The sequence below is a fragment of the Bombus pyrosoma genome, linkage group LG1, assembly GCF_014825855.1.
Source record: "Bombus pyrosoma isolate SC7728 linkage group LG1, ASM1482585v1, whole genome shotgun sequence".
Lineage (NCBI taxonomy): Eukaryota > Metazoa > Arthropoda > Insecta > Hymenoptera > Apidae > Bombus > Bombus pyrosoma.
Window position 1 is genome coordinate 2895500 of NC_057770.1, and position 19310 is coordinate 2914809.

Genomic DNA, 19310 nt, shown 5'->3' on the forward strand with positions numbered 1-19310 from the left:
TATATATTTACACAAGAAAAATGAAAGGGATCGACCTATGTTATATAAATGTAAAAACTAACCCGCCAGAAAAATATAAAGAAAGGAAAAGACACACATGTATATATATATATAAACGTGTAATACGTACCTGTAATACGTGCCCCGTTACGTAGACGGATTCCGAGACAGAACAAAAAACAACAGTAACAACAACAACAACATCAACAACAAAAGTATTAACAGTAATCCAAAAAAAAAAAGTATACCTATATATGTATATGTACATACAAAAATACGTACGAAGTGTGTAATACCGTGTACACGGGACGACCGGAGAGGCCCGAAAACGATGTTGCCACAGAAAAAAAATATATACATACTATATACAAAACAAAAATATATATATACAAAACAAAAATATATATATATAATAAAAAAAAATATATATATAAAAACTACCAAATAACCGATACGATCGTGCGACAAATCGAGCGGAAGGAGAATCCGAATGGAATTGTGGAAACATGAGAACATGGGGGTTGTTATGTTGGAATGTTTGTCTGTGTGCAGATGCAGCCTACTCGTTGTTCACTTGACGGTGATGATGGATTCACGTGGAACCGAGTCAGGGCCCGGTGAGAATGTGGGGCTTAGGCAGGTCTACGGCTCTTACACCCTCTCCCCCTACTACTGTCTGCGAAGAGTGAGAGTGATAGCATCGGTCTCTGTGAGAACGCGGACATCAAATCGTCCGTATATCTCGAGTTCGAGTCGGACGGATCGGGGTGACCGAGAGAACAGGCGGGGTTGATCACGGTAAGTCAGTTCATAAAACCAGTGTCTGTTCATAAAACCAGTTTACCAGGAGAGTTACTTTCTTTCTATATTTCTCTCTCTCTTTTTGTCTCTCTTTCTCTTTCTCTCTCTCTCTCTCTCTCTCTCTCTCTCTCTCTCTCTCTCTCTATTATATGCCTTTCTTTATTTCTGTATCTTCTACTTTCTACTTTCCGATTTATCTATACCACCACCCCTCTGTGCGCCATCAACGCAAATCTAGGTACTTAAATATCGTCTGAAACGGTTTTCTTCGTTTTCACGCGAGCCTACTACCTCGTTAAAAGTCGCCGTGCTCTTAGTCGCGGACTTGGACGAAAGGTGAGTCGACTTTGTCCAATCTGAGTCGGAGCTGACCGCGAGAATACGGGCGCACGTTACCGCAGACACGGGAAAGCAGTTCGGACTCGACCGTTTTGAAGTCGATCGTGGAGGGTTGACCACGTGGATTTAGAGCACGTTACCGCAGGATTAAAGGAGAAAGTGTTTCTCTCGGATTTATCGGTATATCGGGGATTCGAGTTCGCAGGATTTTTTCAAACCGAATCGGATCGACTCCGAAGAATTAATCACGCGAGAAACTTCTATGCATCGTATACCACCCGATTTTTTACCCTTTGCCGCCGATTCAAGAAGCTCGATCATGCGAGCAATGGCGCAACGTGTTCGATGGGAAGGAAAAAGTTACGGAACTGGGCTCTGCGTATGGCTCACGCGGAAACGCGACGTTCCGAGGCCCAACATGTCTGGACAGGAATCTTTCGCGATCGATATTAACAGAAAAATGAAAGGCTAGAGTCATTCTGTGTTGCATACAGTCGTACGATAAGCATCGCAAGAACTGATCACCGTTTTTTACCGTCGGCTGTGTTATCGGAAACACGGTGATCGATGGTGCGCCATCAGGCTGTTTGCTAGAGCGATGGCCAGCGCGACAGAGGAGATTAAAAACTCGGGATTAAGAAAGTTCGACTCGTAATCTCGAGCTTTTTCAAAGGTGCTCCCGGAATTGCAACATTTTTTTCCATGCGCCTCGACGACGATCCAGCGACGATCGTCGAGATTATTTCCGATGCCTGAACACAAAGCTTCCTCGAAGTATATTTTACTTCGAAGTAGATTGATTGTACAACCGACGTTTTTTGTTTTCCATCGACTTCATTTCCTTTTCTCTCTTTACAATCGAAAAATCGAGAATTACAGCCTGCAAATGGAAATACCATCGTACTGTGCGTCGTCGTAATGTTACTACGATTGGAATGTCAGCGAGCATCCAGTAATTTGTCAAAGCACAAACGTCGTAAGTAGAAATACTTCGGTAAATGAAACAGAGGGAGGATGGATACGCGGTAAAGTAGTATGCGTACGATACACACGCATATACGTATGTACGCACGTTATTAATTAACGGCGACTACGTCACCATTGGTCGTATTGCGTAAACGACTATTCAAAACGGCATATTGCATTTCAAATTACTTGCTCGTTGGCGTATGAAACGATAAATGCCAGGTATTTTTCGATATCGTTTTAATATCATCGCGAAACAAGAGCGTGTACGTTCCTCGTTTGTCAATTTCATCGCGTAAAGTGAATTCGTTCCTAGTACGCGTTTAATATCGGAGGCGTGTATCGTCCAACGGAGCTACGATAAAGCGGCGGATTTTATCGCTCAACCTTTCACCTTTCTTCAACTGCATCCTACTGGCATTTCGTGTCATCGTTCACGGACCCGTTTTCGAGTTGATTTCGGTTTCATTACGCTTACGAGTTTCGCATTTCTGCCTTGTAACTTGCCGCGATAATGATCCTTTCCACGATGAAATGGGATATTACCCTTCACTCCCACTCCTTTTTCTTATCTTATCTTTTTTCTTTTACGATACCAGGATGTTTTATTTGCGATAGAATCGTTACTGACCTACTAACCGGAGAAGACGAGGCATCTTCTTATTTGAGCATAATAATTTGCTTTATTTAAAGATACCCATTACCTTCTTATATGTCGCTTCGTGCTTCTTAAAAATACATTATAACGTATTGAAAATTACAAACGCTAGAAGCAAATTAATAGAAATTGATTTGTCTTCGTTAGCTTCTAATATTCCGCGAATATAAGAGTCTTTTTAAGGGATAACCGAGTGAAGATAATTCGTTATGGATGGAAATTCCGTAGGTAAAGAATATCTACTCGTTAAAATTATGGAAAAAATGACTAATATACTCTCCGGTATATTAAGAACACGTTCTTATATTCCTCTAAATGTTGTCGAAATTCTTCAAGGCAGAATATATTTCATTATAAATGGTAATTCTACCGGTAGGAGATGTATATTCATTAAAATTATGGAAAAGAATCCTTTGGAGATTTCGTTCCGCGAAGAACACGCTCTTATATTCCATTAAACGCTGTCGGAATTAAGCATTCCCTGTGAAGCACCGCTCTAGGACCAGAAATTTTGTTTCTCCCATTCGAACCTGTTGCTCCTCTTTTCTCTCTAGCTGGCAACAGAAAACTGCGAAGCGGTTGGCCTGAAAAACCCCCTGACGAGAAGAGTTGCTTTACGATTATCACAATCGTTCCGCGAAAGTCGTGAAAGCTCTGTCGTTGCGAGGACACAGCCGTTAGATTCAACATTGATGACTTGGTCGAGCAACAGACGTGCGGCTATGAACATATTAAATTCCACGATGCGCCTCTATTAAGCAACGACCCTAATTTTACTCGCGATAACTCAGAACTCTATTGGAGGGACGATAATTCACTTGCGAAGTTGCGTAATCGTAAACTTTTATCATAGTTGCCGCGTAGCATGTTTATTCGAGGGACACGAAGCGGCTGGTGGCACTCGAAGTTGTTTCAAGCTTCATTTTCATCATCTGTTCGCGATTCTCAACGAGGATTGCGCAGAACATCTGGTCGCAAATGATCGCGTAAATTGTTTTCGCGATAAACACGGATAAATGCTTTCGACGACGAAACGAAATATTAACAATTTACCAGATCACATTTGGTAATCTAATTTCCGCGATCGCTGACCGAAATGTCAAATACCGCGTAACAATATTTGCCCCGTGGAAAATAAATTAATACGACGAGAAGGACACGCGTAGTGATTTTCACGGTTAAACGGAGCATCAAGCGAGGGGACAAAATACTATAGGAACGTATCACTCAATGGAATTGCCGATTTTACGCTAAATATTTTAATAACTACTTGCTAGCTTGGCTGCTACTGACGCACACGTTGCGTTGCTTTGGTCGTCTGGCTAAAACGGTTGATTCTACTGTTGCGGTCTTCTCTACGTATCGCGACAAGGAGATTTGAAAAGACGAAGAAAACAATGGACAGTGTGTTGAAAGAAACACTATTGTTTGAAATAAAGATATCTTTGATAAGAGAAAATATATCCCATAGCTGGACCAGCTATAGGATATATTTATTAATCCTTTCAACGTCAAACATTAAGATAAATTGTGCGAGTTAGTTGATGGTTATTTTCCATGAAATACTATTCTACGTTTATTATTACGAGAAATGTAGGAATCGAAATACGGTCGTGACTAAATTCAAATTCTCCAAATTTATACTACTACGATATGCCCATGTACTAATGTAGGGAAATAGGAAAGTCTATGCAGGAAAAATAGGATATCGAACGATGTACCTGGCACGTGATCGACTTCGAATGGATTAATCAAGGCACAGAATCGTCATTAAAACAGTTCGATCTAGAACAACTTCTCCTAAATGCTTTCCAACAGAAATATTACGAAGACATAATATACTTTCCACCCCATATACTACCCTCGTAAAATATCAACATACGCAGAAGTAACTAACCAAAACCATCATCAACGTAATTAGCGGCCACGTACGCTCGATCACCGACGATCATCCAATCCACTTATAGCAAGCGTTCACGGTTCCAGCGGCGAGCTAACAGCCATCCATGCGGTCGGCGTGTTCCTACAACGGGGTTATTTTATGGGGTGCACGATGGCAGTCTGCGTGGCGACGCTGTAGGTCGATACAGAGAACCGCGGTTGGTTAGTGTTGCCTGGTGAAACTGTGGGAAGAGAAGCACTCGTGACTCTACTTCGAAAAGAAACAAAGGGATGACGACACGATGCTTGTATCGAGAGGTTATTGCGCGACGCAACCCCTCGACGTATGCAACCGAATTGTAATTGCCGTTTCGCTAAAAAAGCCGCGGAAACGTTTCCATTACGCGCCCGGCCGTAGCCATTCTCGTCGACATACAGCCACGTTTTTGTTTCCTTGTTGATTGAAAATTTCCAAACTAGAAAATTCGCTGCGGACCGCGCCGATAAAGGAGATCCACCCCCAGCGTTGTTCCGTCGAAAAAAACACTCGCGACCCAGTTCGTGAGAGTTTTTCCAAAGAACCGATCAGATACAATTAGGGGTGGGTTTTTTTCCGCACTTTGTACGAAATTCTTTTTTCTTCTTTTTTGGTTATTAGCCCCCTTGATATCGAATTTCTTGTCGTGTATGGATTATTCCTTTATATGCAGTAATACATATATATTTATGCATTGTAAAATGTATTTTATTCGTTCCTCGAGCTATCAATTTAAGATCGACATATTGAAACGTCCGAGCCCTTTATCTTTCTGCTAACATATATGGACATTGAAATTTTTCATAAAAAATTTTTGTTTGTTTAAAAACATTCCTATCTTTGTCCATTGTTGACACTTCGAATCGAAGCTTTTATACTCGATAGTAGGAAAACTGTTTGCTAAACGCTACAATCGTTAAAGTCAATGTAGCACGTGAATCAGGTTACCTAATAGTACCGTATGCAGACCTTTTTAGTCGCTTGAAAAAAGCAATCGATTTTTCTGGTCCAGCGTTTCCCATTAAATCCCTAGAGTAACGTATTCGTCGCCGGCGTATGCCAGAATTTCGTTAACCTACCTGAGGAGCCATCGGTTCCAATATCCGATTTTAATGGTCTCCGAAGGGCCTGCGTAGGGCAATTTATAAAGTTTCAAGCCACGTTATGGAGAGTAATGGATCGTTAGTCTCATGGCGGATGTTAGAATCACGTGGAGCAGTGACGTTTATGCAGATCGATGTCGCGCTCCGTGACAACTCCTTTGTTTCGAGACCTCTTAGCGAAACAATTAAACAAAATTAACCAATTTGTAACGGGTTAATTTTCGGTATCAAACACTAAGCTTGTAAAATAATTATTACATCGCGCGTGTAAGTTCAAAGTGTCACGCAACTCGGATACATTTTCTAGGAAAAGCGAAAGACTATTGGCAAGCACAAAACAATTATTTGCTAAACATATAGCATCGACGACAAGGATAGACTGTAGAAAACGATGGTCAAATATTATTTTCGGATTTTTCCAGTCTTAACTGTTCGCATCGACCCTTGATGCTTTTTATGTTTTCTCAACATAAATTGACTTATTTTGTATTGTGATAGGTGTTGTATTTTGTATCGTGACAAGTTAAGGTCTGTGATATTTAGTACATGTTTTGCGTGGAACGAGTGAGCTACGCGAGAAAGCTAAAACGTTTGAAAGCACATTTGAAAATCTAGTGCAACGATAACACGAACGTAAGTGAAGGGAGAACGCGAGAGGATGGCTCGTCGATCGAGGCAATAGCGGGAACGTTTGTCCGTCGGACACGATATTCAAAATCGCAATCTTCAAGGCCCTTTGCGAGACCTACAAATGCCAATATCGAGTTTCATGGACTTGTAAGGGCCTCTACATGACCCGAATGTACCGTGGCCGGAGCTCGCCTAAATTTTCCCCCGATGTTTCTGTAGCTCCGTTATTAAAATATGCCTGACTCTCTGACGTAGAATTTCAGCAGCCGACATTTTCACAAAATTCCTCCCTTTATCTACGACGTGTCATCCAAGAAAATATCCGTTTTGATGGGAAAAGTAATATCGAATTTTCTAACGAAACGCTTTCCATCGTTCTTTGTTGACAAATATTTAATGAATATTCTAAAAACCCAACATTCTCATGTTTGATCCAAAGAGTATCGCAATTTATCTATGGATAATCCCTATATTACTTACGTAACGATCGGTTTTAAAAGTTCTACAACACTCTCAGGTTTCATAAAATCATCCATCAAAGTTGTCGGATCACTCGAACTTCGTCGAGTAACTTCACTCTATTTTCAATCCTCCGTCGAGCAGCCGACGTGCAAATAAGGTTAAGACGTCGCCACCTCTTCGTCATTAATGAACTTAACTCTCGAATCTCGTAAATTATCCAAAACATGTATCTTCAGTTCTTTTCCTTTTCTTTTCGTTCTCTTTTTCTTTTTTTTTTTTTTTTATCGATCGTATGCGTCGATTTATTCGAGCCTCGGAGTGGCAACTGCACGCGTGACAACTTTCATGGACTCTGGGAAATTATCGTCGGTAACCATGACGCGTTCCTGAAACTTCTCAACGGAAAGGACAAATCGATACGCCATCGCGCCACGCGGAATTCATGTAACGTACGTCGGGGCCAGCAGGTAATAACATCCTTAAATCGGGAGAGTCGATCGTTCGGAAGATGAGTTCTGATGCAGGAGATGAAGAAGAGAATCTCTATCAGTATCAACCGACGATAGAAATTTTCCTTGCACAGATTCGCAAAATGTAGATGGACGAGCATGATCTATAAAAATTATAGATTAAAGTAACATCGATGTTGATCTAAAGCTATGAACGATTACTGTATAGAATGCCATTAACGAACGATCCTTCGTTCAGATCAGATCAGAACGAAACATCGGATCTAATCGTTTATTTACAAGCAAATCTTTATTTTTACAATTTTTATGAAAAATTACTAATTCGTCCACCGAACGAATAATATTAACGTAGATTTCCTATTAATGCGACTAAATATCAATGCCCTCCGCGATCTTCTACCTCGTTCGCCACTTCCGGTGTGGACGAGCAACGTTCGAAATAGCCTGAAACTGACGTCACCGACCGATTATTTGCTCAGCAGGTAATAGTTTGTTTTCTCGAGTTGATAATCGGACTGTTTAGTTGTGTAATTCCTCGACTAGTTATGTAATTTATCGTGACCGAATTTATCGAGAACAGAATTTATGAACGCTTATTCACTCTGCTTGCTACTTGGAGTTTGCAAAGGTCTTGGTTGGAGGTGAACGTGAGCTAAATCCTCCCGGTGGTGAAGGATACACGCGCAATGTGTATGGTTCCTTAAATTTTGTCTGTAGCGTTCTATGTAAACGGTGGAAATGTGAGGTAATCGTAACGTAGGATTAGGAAGACTTTAGTTCTGCGGACGATACACGCGTGAAAAATATAAATCTCGCGAGAAAAGAAAATTATGAAGAAAAATATATCCGAGCATAAATTCCATTAAAACGTCTGCTGCGGTAGGTTAACGCTATAAGTAACTACGTTATAAACCATACGGTGATCTTCTAGATGCCTACTTGGCATCTGCAAGTACATAAGATAGATGTCTTCAAGCAGCCAGTCAAGTGACTTTGATGCAACAGCAAACCGTTCCTCCTCCAGACTTTATTCCTTTACTGTTGTACATAGAAACTTCTCTGCTTCCTAATACATCGTTCCCTTTCTTATTTATCTACAAACTAGTATTATAATTACTATTACTATTATTAAAATCATTTCATTCTATCTTTATTCAAATCTTATTTTATTCGTTAGATCTCAATTAAATTTGCTCATAGAAAAATATGAACAAAGCAAACAGCAATTATTCGCCGACTCGTCTCATTTAAATGCACAGATGCACAATATCGTAGAATAGAAACGACATCTATTTCAATATCTGTGTCATCTCGTACCAATAGAACCGAATATCAACGAAATATCAAAATCAAATTCACGTAGTGGAAGAAAAAATCATAGAGGGGCAGAAAAAATTGAAAGGAGACACGGGGTGCGATGGCGGTTTAACGGCCGGAAGCTTCTTTGCATCCGGGGAGCAGTGAAATTTGTGCGGCAGGATGCCTCGCGGTGGAGGGTCTCTTTTCCGAATGAAGATGCATCGTCCTCGACGGGGCCGCGCATCGGTGCGTCGAGTGTCGGCACACGATATCGAATATTCGAAATCAATATAAGTTACGGCAGGCTGCCGTTGCTATCCCCTCGATACAGCTACCGTGTACATCGCCACTGCTGTCCCGTCTCACACCCACGTGTCCAAACTGTGCACGTAATGCGGTTTAATATAGACCGACCAATTGTATACGCTTGGTTTCGGCGAAGAGGCCGTGAGATTGTATCCCGAGACGACAGATGACAACGGATCGAGAGAAAACAAACGATAGGTTCACGTGCGAGGGCAGAGACCGGAAATGGGGCGGTATTTTGAAGAACGAAAGAAATTGTGAGAATATTTTTAATCTTTTAACGTTAGCACTGCCGGAACAGACGTAATGGCTATAAATACACAAGTATCTGTGGTAATATTAATCTTTGCTTTGAACGAAACAGAGATACGATTGTACATATTTGATCTTCGATGCTAATTAATTATGAAAATATATTTAGGCGTCTGTTAAAAATTGGTAATTCTAGCGTTCGTGTTTATTTGTTCAGAATCTTCGAAACTCTGAATAAAGAAGATAAACGACAACTTATTAATAATTGATTTTTCTACGAGCAATGAAACCGTTATTTCTCGATATGTTTGTAATACGAATGAATCTAGTCGCATGAGTGTAATACTAATCTTCGTAGTGTTAAGTTCATATTACTTATACGTATGATCTGTACTCTTCACATTTTTTATATCGGTCTGCGATTTTAACCGATCGAAGGGTTTCTCTGCCGAGAGAAATTCGAGATTTAACGGAGCACGTTCTCCGTCACGATGAAGGAAATTGAAATCCTTTGGGGACATTCTAACCAGCAGAAACCACCGTTGCAACTTTGTCCTCGGGGACTACAATTCCCTTTAAACCCCAGTGGACCACGAGTTTCTTGCAATTTTTGGTAAAGTTAACCTTCAGGAATCAGAGTTTCATTCTGATCCTTTGCGACCATGGATTCGTCCTAATCCCCGGAGACCACTGTTGTTCCTGTAACGTTCGAATTCTGCTAGAAGCCGCCCTGGAACTGTCAAAATCTTGCCTGTCTCTGGGACTGCGAAATCTCCAGGATCTTTGACTATCCAATTTGAAACCGGACGCAACGAGTTCTTGGGAACTGAAGTTGACAGTGGCAGATTTCAGTATTACACAACTAGTTCCTTGTTTCGCGAATTTCTGACGACCTGACATCTCCAAAAGGGAATCGCCGAGGAAATTGATTAACCCGAGGCGCGTTACGTAGAAACGGGTCGTCTGTCTGTTAGCTTCGATAACTTATTCAAGATTCATTCGATGCCGCGTTCCGGTCGAGGAGACTCGACCGTAGATTCAATTTCGTGCAATTTCGCTGGAGAATCAGATCGCACCGATGCACCAGGGAATCCTCGATGCCTCGAATAAATGAATTTTCCAATTGTTGCGCGACACTACCCTTTGAGAATAAAACAAAAAATAAAGAAAGAAATGGAGACCATACGGACCAGCTCGCAATTATAAGGACACCTGCTGGTTTCCTGCGAAACATCATTGTTGATCCAAATTGTCAAGGAAACGATTAATCGGCTAGGATTTTGTGTTTTGTATAACGTAACGATCTAAGATATATGATGACAAATTGTGAAAATTATGCACGAGAATCTTTGAATAATCGTTAATTTTATTGCTAATCGTTCGTTTGAGAAACCAAACCGATCAACTTAAACATTTAAAACATGATCGCTGTCCCTCACTGACAAACTATCAGGCTCAAAATTAACTTAATCTACGTTCCAGCAAAGCTACACTAAAGAGAGATACTAATTTAGTGTACATTATATCGCAGCCCTATTGGTAGCCTTTCGTATCAGAAACTTTAAATTAAAACGAAAGTGATACTCTAAACACATTGTTAAATCTATTTAGAAGTTTAATATTTAAAAGAATTAGATGGAGTAACTTTCAAGCTTTTCTTCAAAGTACAAAAGCGCGCGTAATAGACTTAGTCTATGACGTTGCACGACGCGACGTTCCCGACGGATGCAAACAATTTACTAACGTTGTTTGTCTCTGTTTTACTAACGTTGGTTGTCTCGGCTGAGAGTTAAAAGTAAGACTTAAACTTCAAACTTAGAAGCATCGTGTATCATCATCACGTATCTCGAAGAAAACGATTACACGAATTTTTACAAATTTTAAAGTAAGCACACGCCACGTAACGTCGATTTTTCCCGCAGATCATTGCGAAGATTATTGAAATTAATTAAATAAATCCGACATGTTACCCATTTGGTTGACCAAAAGACTCCGACAAGAATTTTGGATGATCTGCACTGGATTTATATTAAAGTAGTTCTTAGTTTGATATCGTTTCTCAAATAGTAATACTCGGAAATGTTAATATATGTATCGTATTACGAATAGTAATTTATTACTAACATTGAAATTAATATTCTATTAGTTCTTTAGTAGTATCTCGAAATATTAATATTTAAAAAACGATACCAATTACCAGGATCTATCACGGGGAGGTGACTACGCTCGGATCCCATTATGTATTATAAATTAATAATTCTATTTATCGATAAAATATCTATTCTACGTTATAACAGATTTTGTTTGTTTTAATCTAATGCATAATTGGAGAGGAGGAATTGATTGGATCACGTAAAAGGTTCTTAAACCTTAAGCGAAATTTCTTAATTTTCCATTTGAAGATATTGAGAGCTGTAGCATATCTGATTCTAATATCACTCTACGTATATTCGCGCGAGGTTAAATATCATTATCGAAATATAGCGTGCAAATTGGTATTATCTATTCGTAAAATATGCAGCTTCTTTTTCGGGCGCAGTATTATATTTTATTATTATTAATTGTAATTAATATCTAATTTATTAAAGGAAATGTGATACAGTATGTAGAAAATTGTTGACGACATTTAACGCGTTGTGTTTGATTATTAAATAATTTCATTAATAATTATGTTTTCGAAAACGGAGAATGTTATAAATTATGACAAGGAAGTGAAATTCAATAAAGCTAAAATAAAATTGGAAAATGACTCTGTCGGGTTTATACGTGAGGATAGAGAAAGAGATACCTTTGAAATGTCTTTCAATAGCGATATATTGAAAATTATTATTTAGTGAAGTGTGCGGTAGAACTCGTGGGAGTTATACTCGTATGTGAACGCAAATAGCCATATTTGAACAGCGAACTCTTCACCAATAGTACCAAACCATTCGACTTATCGATGGTAGCACGCACGGTTGGATGACTAAATCTCGTTGATTTGATTGCATTTGCTTTCTCAAATCTACGAACACGGTTCGATTCCATCTATAGTCATTCAATAGCTACACATTGTGCCGGCAATGATTTCATTTGAAGTAGTAAAATAAAAATTTAAAAATAATATGAAATAGAAATAAAATATCGTTTGAAAGATTTCAAAGACTTGGTTAATATTAGATGAAAAGAAATAGACGATTAATTTAATTATTACGAATTAATAATAATACAGTTGTTTTAAATCAACGTTATATTTGCTATAAATTAGTAGTGTCATTATTGTTAGTTAATGGCAATTAATAATAAGTTAATTGTTTAAATGATATTATAAATTAATGGCTTAAATTGTGTAAATTGTTAGCTTAGATAATATAAATGAATAGTTTAATTGTTACAAATTAATATTTATATCATTAAGACGTAAGCGCGGTCAAGCCAACCAACTACAATCGTCGCAGCGTTATAAATTGTAGAGAGCGTGAGAGACGCTGATCTTTTTTAAAATTGGTACTTCAGAACGTTAGACACAAAGTCCAATTTTTAATGTCGCATTTGTCCTACCCTTGGTCAGTGCTAATATTTATGGACGTAGCTGTATCTAACCATTCGGTTCGATCGGTCAAGAAAAGGTTTTGCTTTTTATCGGCCGGAAAAAAAATGGGAGTATGTATAACTAATTGAGAATTCTTTTTTGTTACAGGATCGAGCGCACACAAAAACGACGCGACAGGAAATGGAAGGCCGGCTCCCCTTTTGGCGGAACCCAGATACGGCGCCGCGCCCCAACCATACGGTAAGTATATCTCACCCCACTATACGCCTTCTCTCTTCGATTCTCTCTTTGATAGTCAAATTAAGCGAACTAATTGAGAAAACGGATGGGCCATCGAACGAGGCCGGCTACGTTCGATACTTTTTCATCCAGTGGCGCGCGAAAACGCTGACTTCGTATAATTGGTATAGTAGTAATCCTGGCAGAACTTTTCGAACTGTAATTTTCATTTTACTAGGGAACGAATAGCAATTCGTGAATAGTTCGTTATCGGAATTATTAGGCCAGAAAAATGTGTCGTAATGGTTATTTTTCCAAAGGTCGACGGAAGCGCGTTGAAAGTTTCATCATTTGTAGCGATTTTTATTGTGTTTCCCGCGAATCGAAAGTACAGCGATGCGGGAACGAGATAAAAAGCAATTTGAAACGAAACTCGTCGATTCCTTTTTTGTTTTCTTTCTCATTGGCGTAGATTGTTCTATAGCGAAATGTGAGAGCGCGGTGCACTTGAATGGTGCAAATTACATAATTCATGTCATCGATGGCAGATGGACGTGTTTCCGTTACGATTTTCGCGAAAATTATTACCGCCATTCGTAACAAAGACCGCAGGAATTTTGACGGAAAATCGATGATGTCATTGTAGCCGAGTTATGTCGCGATCGGGCCAAAGGAATCATAACCGCGAACGAAACCCAATCTCAGGAATCGCAAAGTTCGCTCGAAGAATGGCGGCCAATACGAGAACTTTCGATAACGAAGGAGCCTCGTGTTCAATGGCTCTAAATCTAAACCGAGCGAAAATCGACTACTCTACTCACATTGCTCGTCTATCGAATCATGTTTAAAATCAAATCGAAATGTTCGAGCGAAACCTCGAGTAAATGCGATATGAAATTCGATGTCGAACCAGTGGAGGATTTTGATTTTATGTTCTTCGTTCAATGATCGTATTAAAGTCAGCTTTTATTAAAATATCATACGAATAGTATATGAGTCTATCTTTGTTATTGTTTGATTGTTTATAACAACGACTCTCTAATTGTTTTGACCAGTATATATAATTATATTTCTACAGTATTCTGTAATAATACACATTTTGTAATTACTAGACTGCAGATGTTTATGTAAATCTATAATTTTACGAACACAACGAAACAGATGAACCGGGCGTATTAGTCCGACTTTTTCATGTACGTATAACTATTCTAAAACTTCTTGGGTGAAAAAATAAAATCTCACGCATGCATATTCTTATCCCTTTCTCTCTCATACTTTCGATATTTTATACCTTTTTGCATATCGTATGCATTCTGTGTATTTGCTGCGCACCTTCGAGCACCACAAACGCATAAACATCCACAGTCCGGTGATTAAATTATGATCGTATGGAATGTCCTAATTCTAACAAAATTGTCCCAAATTCTCACCGCGAAGACCAGCTTAAACAGTCGAAGCGATGCAATGCGGCGTAAAAAGGTCGGTTTCCCTCGTTCATTTGATCGTCGACGCGTTAAACGAGCATTCAACGGGAACGATTAATATTTCCTCTTGCCGCGTGATTAATAGGGACGCAACAGTCGCTCGATTTCCATAATTAGCGTACCGTTGAACACGGAACACGTGAGAGCGAACGCGCGAGCACACGAGCCGCGACACACCGCGTATAATACACGCGAAATGAAATCATCCAGTGCAGAAACAAAGGACAATCAAATATCCTCTCCTCTTCCCCCCCGCTGCTTTTGTTCGTAGGATCCACGCCACAGGTAACTTTCCCCCCGGGTGCTGGTCATGATCGTTACGAGGAGAATTTCAATGGACCAGCAACGTATCCGGAGCCCTATGTTGAGCGTTACGGTATTAAGAGTGATTTTAGCGGTCGAGAACCTCTACATCCTACGCCACCTCGGCCCGGTTACGTGCCCACCTTGGGACAGACACCGCCATCGAGCACTCAGGGTTCCGTCATGATGGTTTACGGACTTCAGCCGGATAAAGTCAACACGGACAAGCTGTTTAACCTGTTCTGCCTCTACGGAAACGTAACGAAGGTACGATCCGGTTTTCCGGTTAACCCATCATAATGTTTTTCATTGTTAGACGACGATATCGGTTCATGTTCGTTGATAGCGATCGAAGAAGGGACGGTTTGGGGGTTTGCAAGTGGAGCAATACGCTTCGTAGTCGCTCATATCGTATCGGTAGCAACTGGAATCAATTCTTTGGTCATTGGTATCGTAGACAATTAGATTCGAATTGGAACGTCTTCCTTGTTTGGGAAAAATTTGTATTAACGTTAATTTGTTGTTGGTAGAATATTTAGAACCGTAGAACGAGTAAATTTTTCGGTTAACGGTGATTCAGATTCTAAAATCCAACAAATACAGAAGAAGCTTGAACAAAAATATTGTTTGATTGATTTCGTAACAGGTGAAGTTCTTGAAGACGAAAGAAGGCTGCGCCATGATCCAGATGGGCGACAATATAGCGGTGGAACGTTGTTTACAAAATCTGAACAACGTGACGATCGGTACAGACGGAAGGCTGCAGCTTGGCTTCTCGAAGCAGGCTTTTCTTTCAGACGTCACTAACCCCTACATTTTGCCTGACAAGACAGCGAGCTTCAAAGATTTCACAGGAAGCAAGAATAACAGGTACAGTTAAACCATCGTATCTCCTGCAGTATTCTAAACCATACTCCATCTCTCCACGATCTCCTATTCTCTTATTCTCGATTTTATCTTTTCATCGATTTTTCCCGACCGATGATTACTCGATCTTTTTTATTCGAGCAGAAATCAGTAGGCAGACTTGTTTGTCCGTTGAGCAAATATTTCTCAAATGTGGCTATCGATTCGCTAAAGAACCTACCACGATTCAAATCAATCTAGAGTCTTGTCGGCACGATGAATGAACGTTAACGAGAGATTCTCGATTCTATAGCAGTTAGAGGAACTTGGCGAGTATTTTGCGCGACGAACATGTTTCCTATGGAACGGAACAGCGGTGCGGTGCAATTAACGGCGCTCCTACTTCCGGAGATTCGAAACTCCTCTTCTCCGATACGTTTAATATTTATTCGATGAGAGCTTAATTGCGACGGCTGATATTGAAATGTACGTGTTTCGGGGCCTAGCATGTTTCGTTGATTGTAAAACTGCCGCTGGGGATATTAATTGCGAGTATCTCGCTTTAAAATACTAGAATTTAGTGGAAATTGCTTTCGATCCATCTGATCCATTGTGTTACACGATGCTGTCGTTTCCATGGGTAATAATCGTTCATTGTAATAAACAGGCAAACGATGTTTAAGTACGACAGATGTTTAATTACTCTGCTCTAATCGAAGTTGATGAAACTCATAAATTTATTAAATATAATGTCGCAACGAGCGTAACGTTGAATTAATAACCAAACGTGCGTTTTTCTTTTTGTTTTTGATTCCAGGTTCCTAAATCCAGCAATGGCCAATAAGAATAGAATACAACCACCCTCGAAGATAGTCCATTTTTTCAACACACCCCCAGATTTAACCGAGGAAACCGTGCATCGTGTGTTCGTGGAACGCGGTATCGAGGCTCCAACGACAGTAAAACTGTTCCCCCTTAAATCGGAACGATCGTCGTCCGGCCTTATCGAGTTCAGCAGCGTAGGAATCGCGGTAGCTGCCATCATGGAATGCAATCACACAGCACTGGAAAACAGCAGTAAGTACATACACGAACACCTTTAAAAAAGAACACGCTTTTTCCATTTAGATCCCGTTCTATTTAGAAGGAACCCTGTTAAATTCCTTTTTACAAAACACCAATCCTATCGCACGTAAAATTTAATAAAAACGATCAATCACCAACCGCTGTTCGACCAGTATTAACCAATTAAGATCGAATATCGCGTTAACGCAACGCTTCGTTCGCAATTCTCTTTCAAATTCCATTCTTTAACATTGTAACCGAAAAAAAGGAATTCCACGCGTTCGCTTAACATTCGTTTTTCTCGCCTATACGGTAATTTTATGTAGTAAAATAATATGCAATAATATACAAGTATATAATTGATGATGAAATCATGATATAACATATAGTATATAATCAAATGATCGTATATAGCTGCATTTATAGCTGCTTAAACTTCTAGCTGCTATAACGGCTTAAACAGAACAACGAAACTAATCGATTCCTATTCGACTGTTTGTTTTCCAGATGGTAAATTCCCATACATCATGAAACTGTGCTTCTCGTCGTCGCGCACCATACCAACGAGTTTCCCGCCGAGCAGCGGCAGCACGTCGAGCAATTCCGCCGGTAATGGCCACGTCAAAATGCAGCAGGACTCGGAATAGAACGGCGAGGTCCAGGGCCAGCAGCGTCAACGTCAGCGCCAGCGTCCCTCTCTCGCCCTGCACCCGTTGTGTGCCCCGACGGGCACGGCCCTGCACCCAGCCGCAGCGATTACACTATCCCCGGTTTTACCGCCGCCCGTGCCGCCTCCCTTGCCGCCCACCTGCGTCCTGATCGCCACCCCGACTCTATATCCTACCGTGCCACCGCCGCCACCGCCTCCGTTACCTACGTTCTGGCCGTACGGATGAGAGGAGCAGCGGGCCTACTCGCCGGACGAGGTAGCAATACAAGACAACAACCACGATAACGAAACCTCGTTCACCTACAAATTCTTCTCCTGCGCTGCTGCTACTATAATTCTTCTTCTCCTACTCGTCGCGTGGTGACCACCTGGCAAAGATCAGACGCTGGTCACTGGAAGAATCGGTTCCGTTCGAGGGTCAGCGAGACGGAACTCGGCCTCGAGAATCGAGGAGAACAAACTAAGAGATAATCTGGCTCGAAAAGGTTTCTCACTGGAAAAGATGATCGCGGCGTTGGCGGGATCATCGTCGTCGACAGGGTGGAGCGTGGCACGAGTGGGCTGCACGAATGTCATCGAGGATCGTCCGCATAACTGGATAAATGGAAATGTCGAGAAAGGCGAAACATCGAGAGGCAGCGATGTTCATCTTTCTTTTGCCTGTTGCTTTCTGCCCCTCTCGATCAATTTACACACTATGCTCTGTATGATCTTTACACCTTTTTCTTTGTTCGTTTCCTCTATAGTTTTCATTCTGTTTCTTTTCTCTATGCAGTTTATTTCGATTCCACTCTATTCTTCTTTCGTTTCTTCTTTCCTCCTTGCGTTGCTTTGGCGAGGTCCGGGTATACGTGCTTAGTCCGTAGCGCGGAGATCCCGAACGGTGTTTGGGCACCGATTCTTTACGGTGTGCTACTAGTGTGTGTGTGTGTGTGTGTGTGTGTGTGTGTGTGTGTGTGTCAGTATTAACTCGAGGCGAATCCTCTCGTCGTTGAAATTCATTGATAAACTAAATGATGCAAGGAATATGATTTTCCTTTTTTAAGAGAAAGGAAACAATTGGAAAAATACGGCAGAGGATTCGATTCGTCGCTTTCGCGGAAGCTTCTTTCCTTCTGTTAGACGCTAGGATCGCAAAGGATTGACTTGTATATATAGAGAGAATGGGCAGGACCCTGCGTCTAATAGGAGTATGCCTTGGTGGCCACGGATTACATATCATGGGCTGGAGAAGCAAGACCAATAGGTTTCGTGGGCAACTGTCGAGAAATTGTCTTGTACTCGCGACTATTACTCGTTATCGTTGTTCGAAGAGACATTCAAAATAAAACAAAAAAAAAAAAAGAAAGAAGAAAAGATTTGAAAAAATTGACAAGCAAGAAGTGAAAGATCGACAGTTTCTCGCGAAACAGACAGACCATTAACACAACAGTCGCTTCTACGTTGATCCAGCGTGTATGACGTACGTCATTCGTTTCACATTATTCGTTTTCGTAGCGCGTGTGCCGTCCTGAAAAAAGGAAACAGAATTTCTGGCACATGTACGCGCTACTACGATATATCAGTTTTACGTGCAGATTTTAACCAGAAAAGATAAGAAAAAGAAAAATGAAACGAAAGAAGCAAGCGTAACGAAAAAGACACCTCCACGATCTCGAAGCCGAGTGCACCGTGTTCCTCGTTGACCATTTCTCGTGGGATCCAATAAATCGGAGGTTCCTCATTGACCATTAGAAACTACACACAGGATACTGTTATCTGAGAGTGTTCAGAGGATCCGGATCGATCGTTCATACGAGTAGGTCCGCCTAGGGAAAAGAAAAAAGCTGACACTACTCCGTCACGACGAACGAGACGAACAAAACAGATATAAATAATAATAAAACAGTTGCATTCGACTCGATAGAATCTTTTGCTATACAGCAAAGAACGAGAGAAAGAAAAAGAAAAAAAAGTTAAGCAACTAAATAACTGGATAACAAAAACG

General features: G+C 40.6%; 1 protein-coding gene across 1 annotated transcript in view; it reads left to right on the forward strand.

Moving 5' to 3' along the window:
- The window catches only part of LOC122571238 (heterogeneous nuclear ribonucleoprotein L), a 156077-nt gene extending 136767 nt beyond the window's left edge, over window positions 1-19310 (forward strand). The window contains exons 7-11 of the mRNA XM_043734775.1: window positions 12884-12976; window positions 14711-15009; window positions 15389-15612; window positions 16406-16665; window positions 17161-19310. Of these exons, the coding sequence (XP_043590710.1) occupies window positions 12884-12976; window positions 14711-15009; window positions 15389-15612; window positions 16406-16665; window positions 17161-17300 (1016 nt within the window). The 3' untranslated portion in view covers window positions 17301-19310. The remainder of the gene's footprint in view (window positions 1-12883; window positions 12977-14710; window positions 15010-15388; window positions 15613-16405; window positions 16666-17160) is intronic.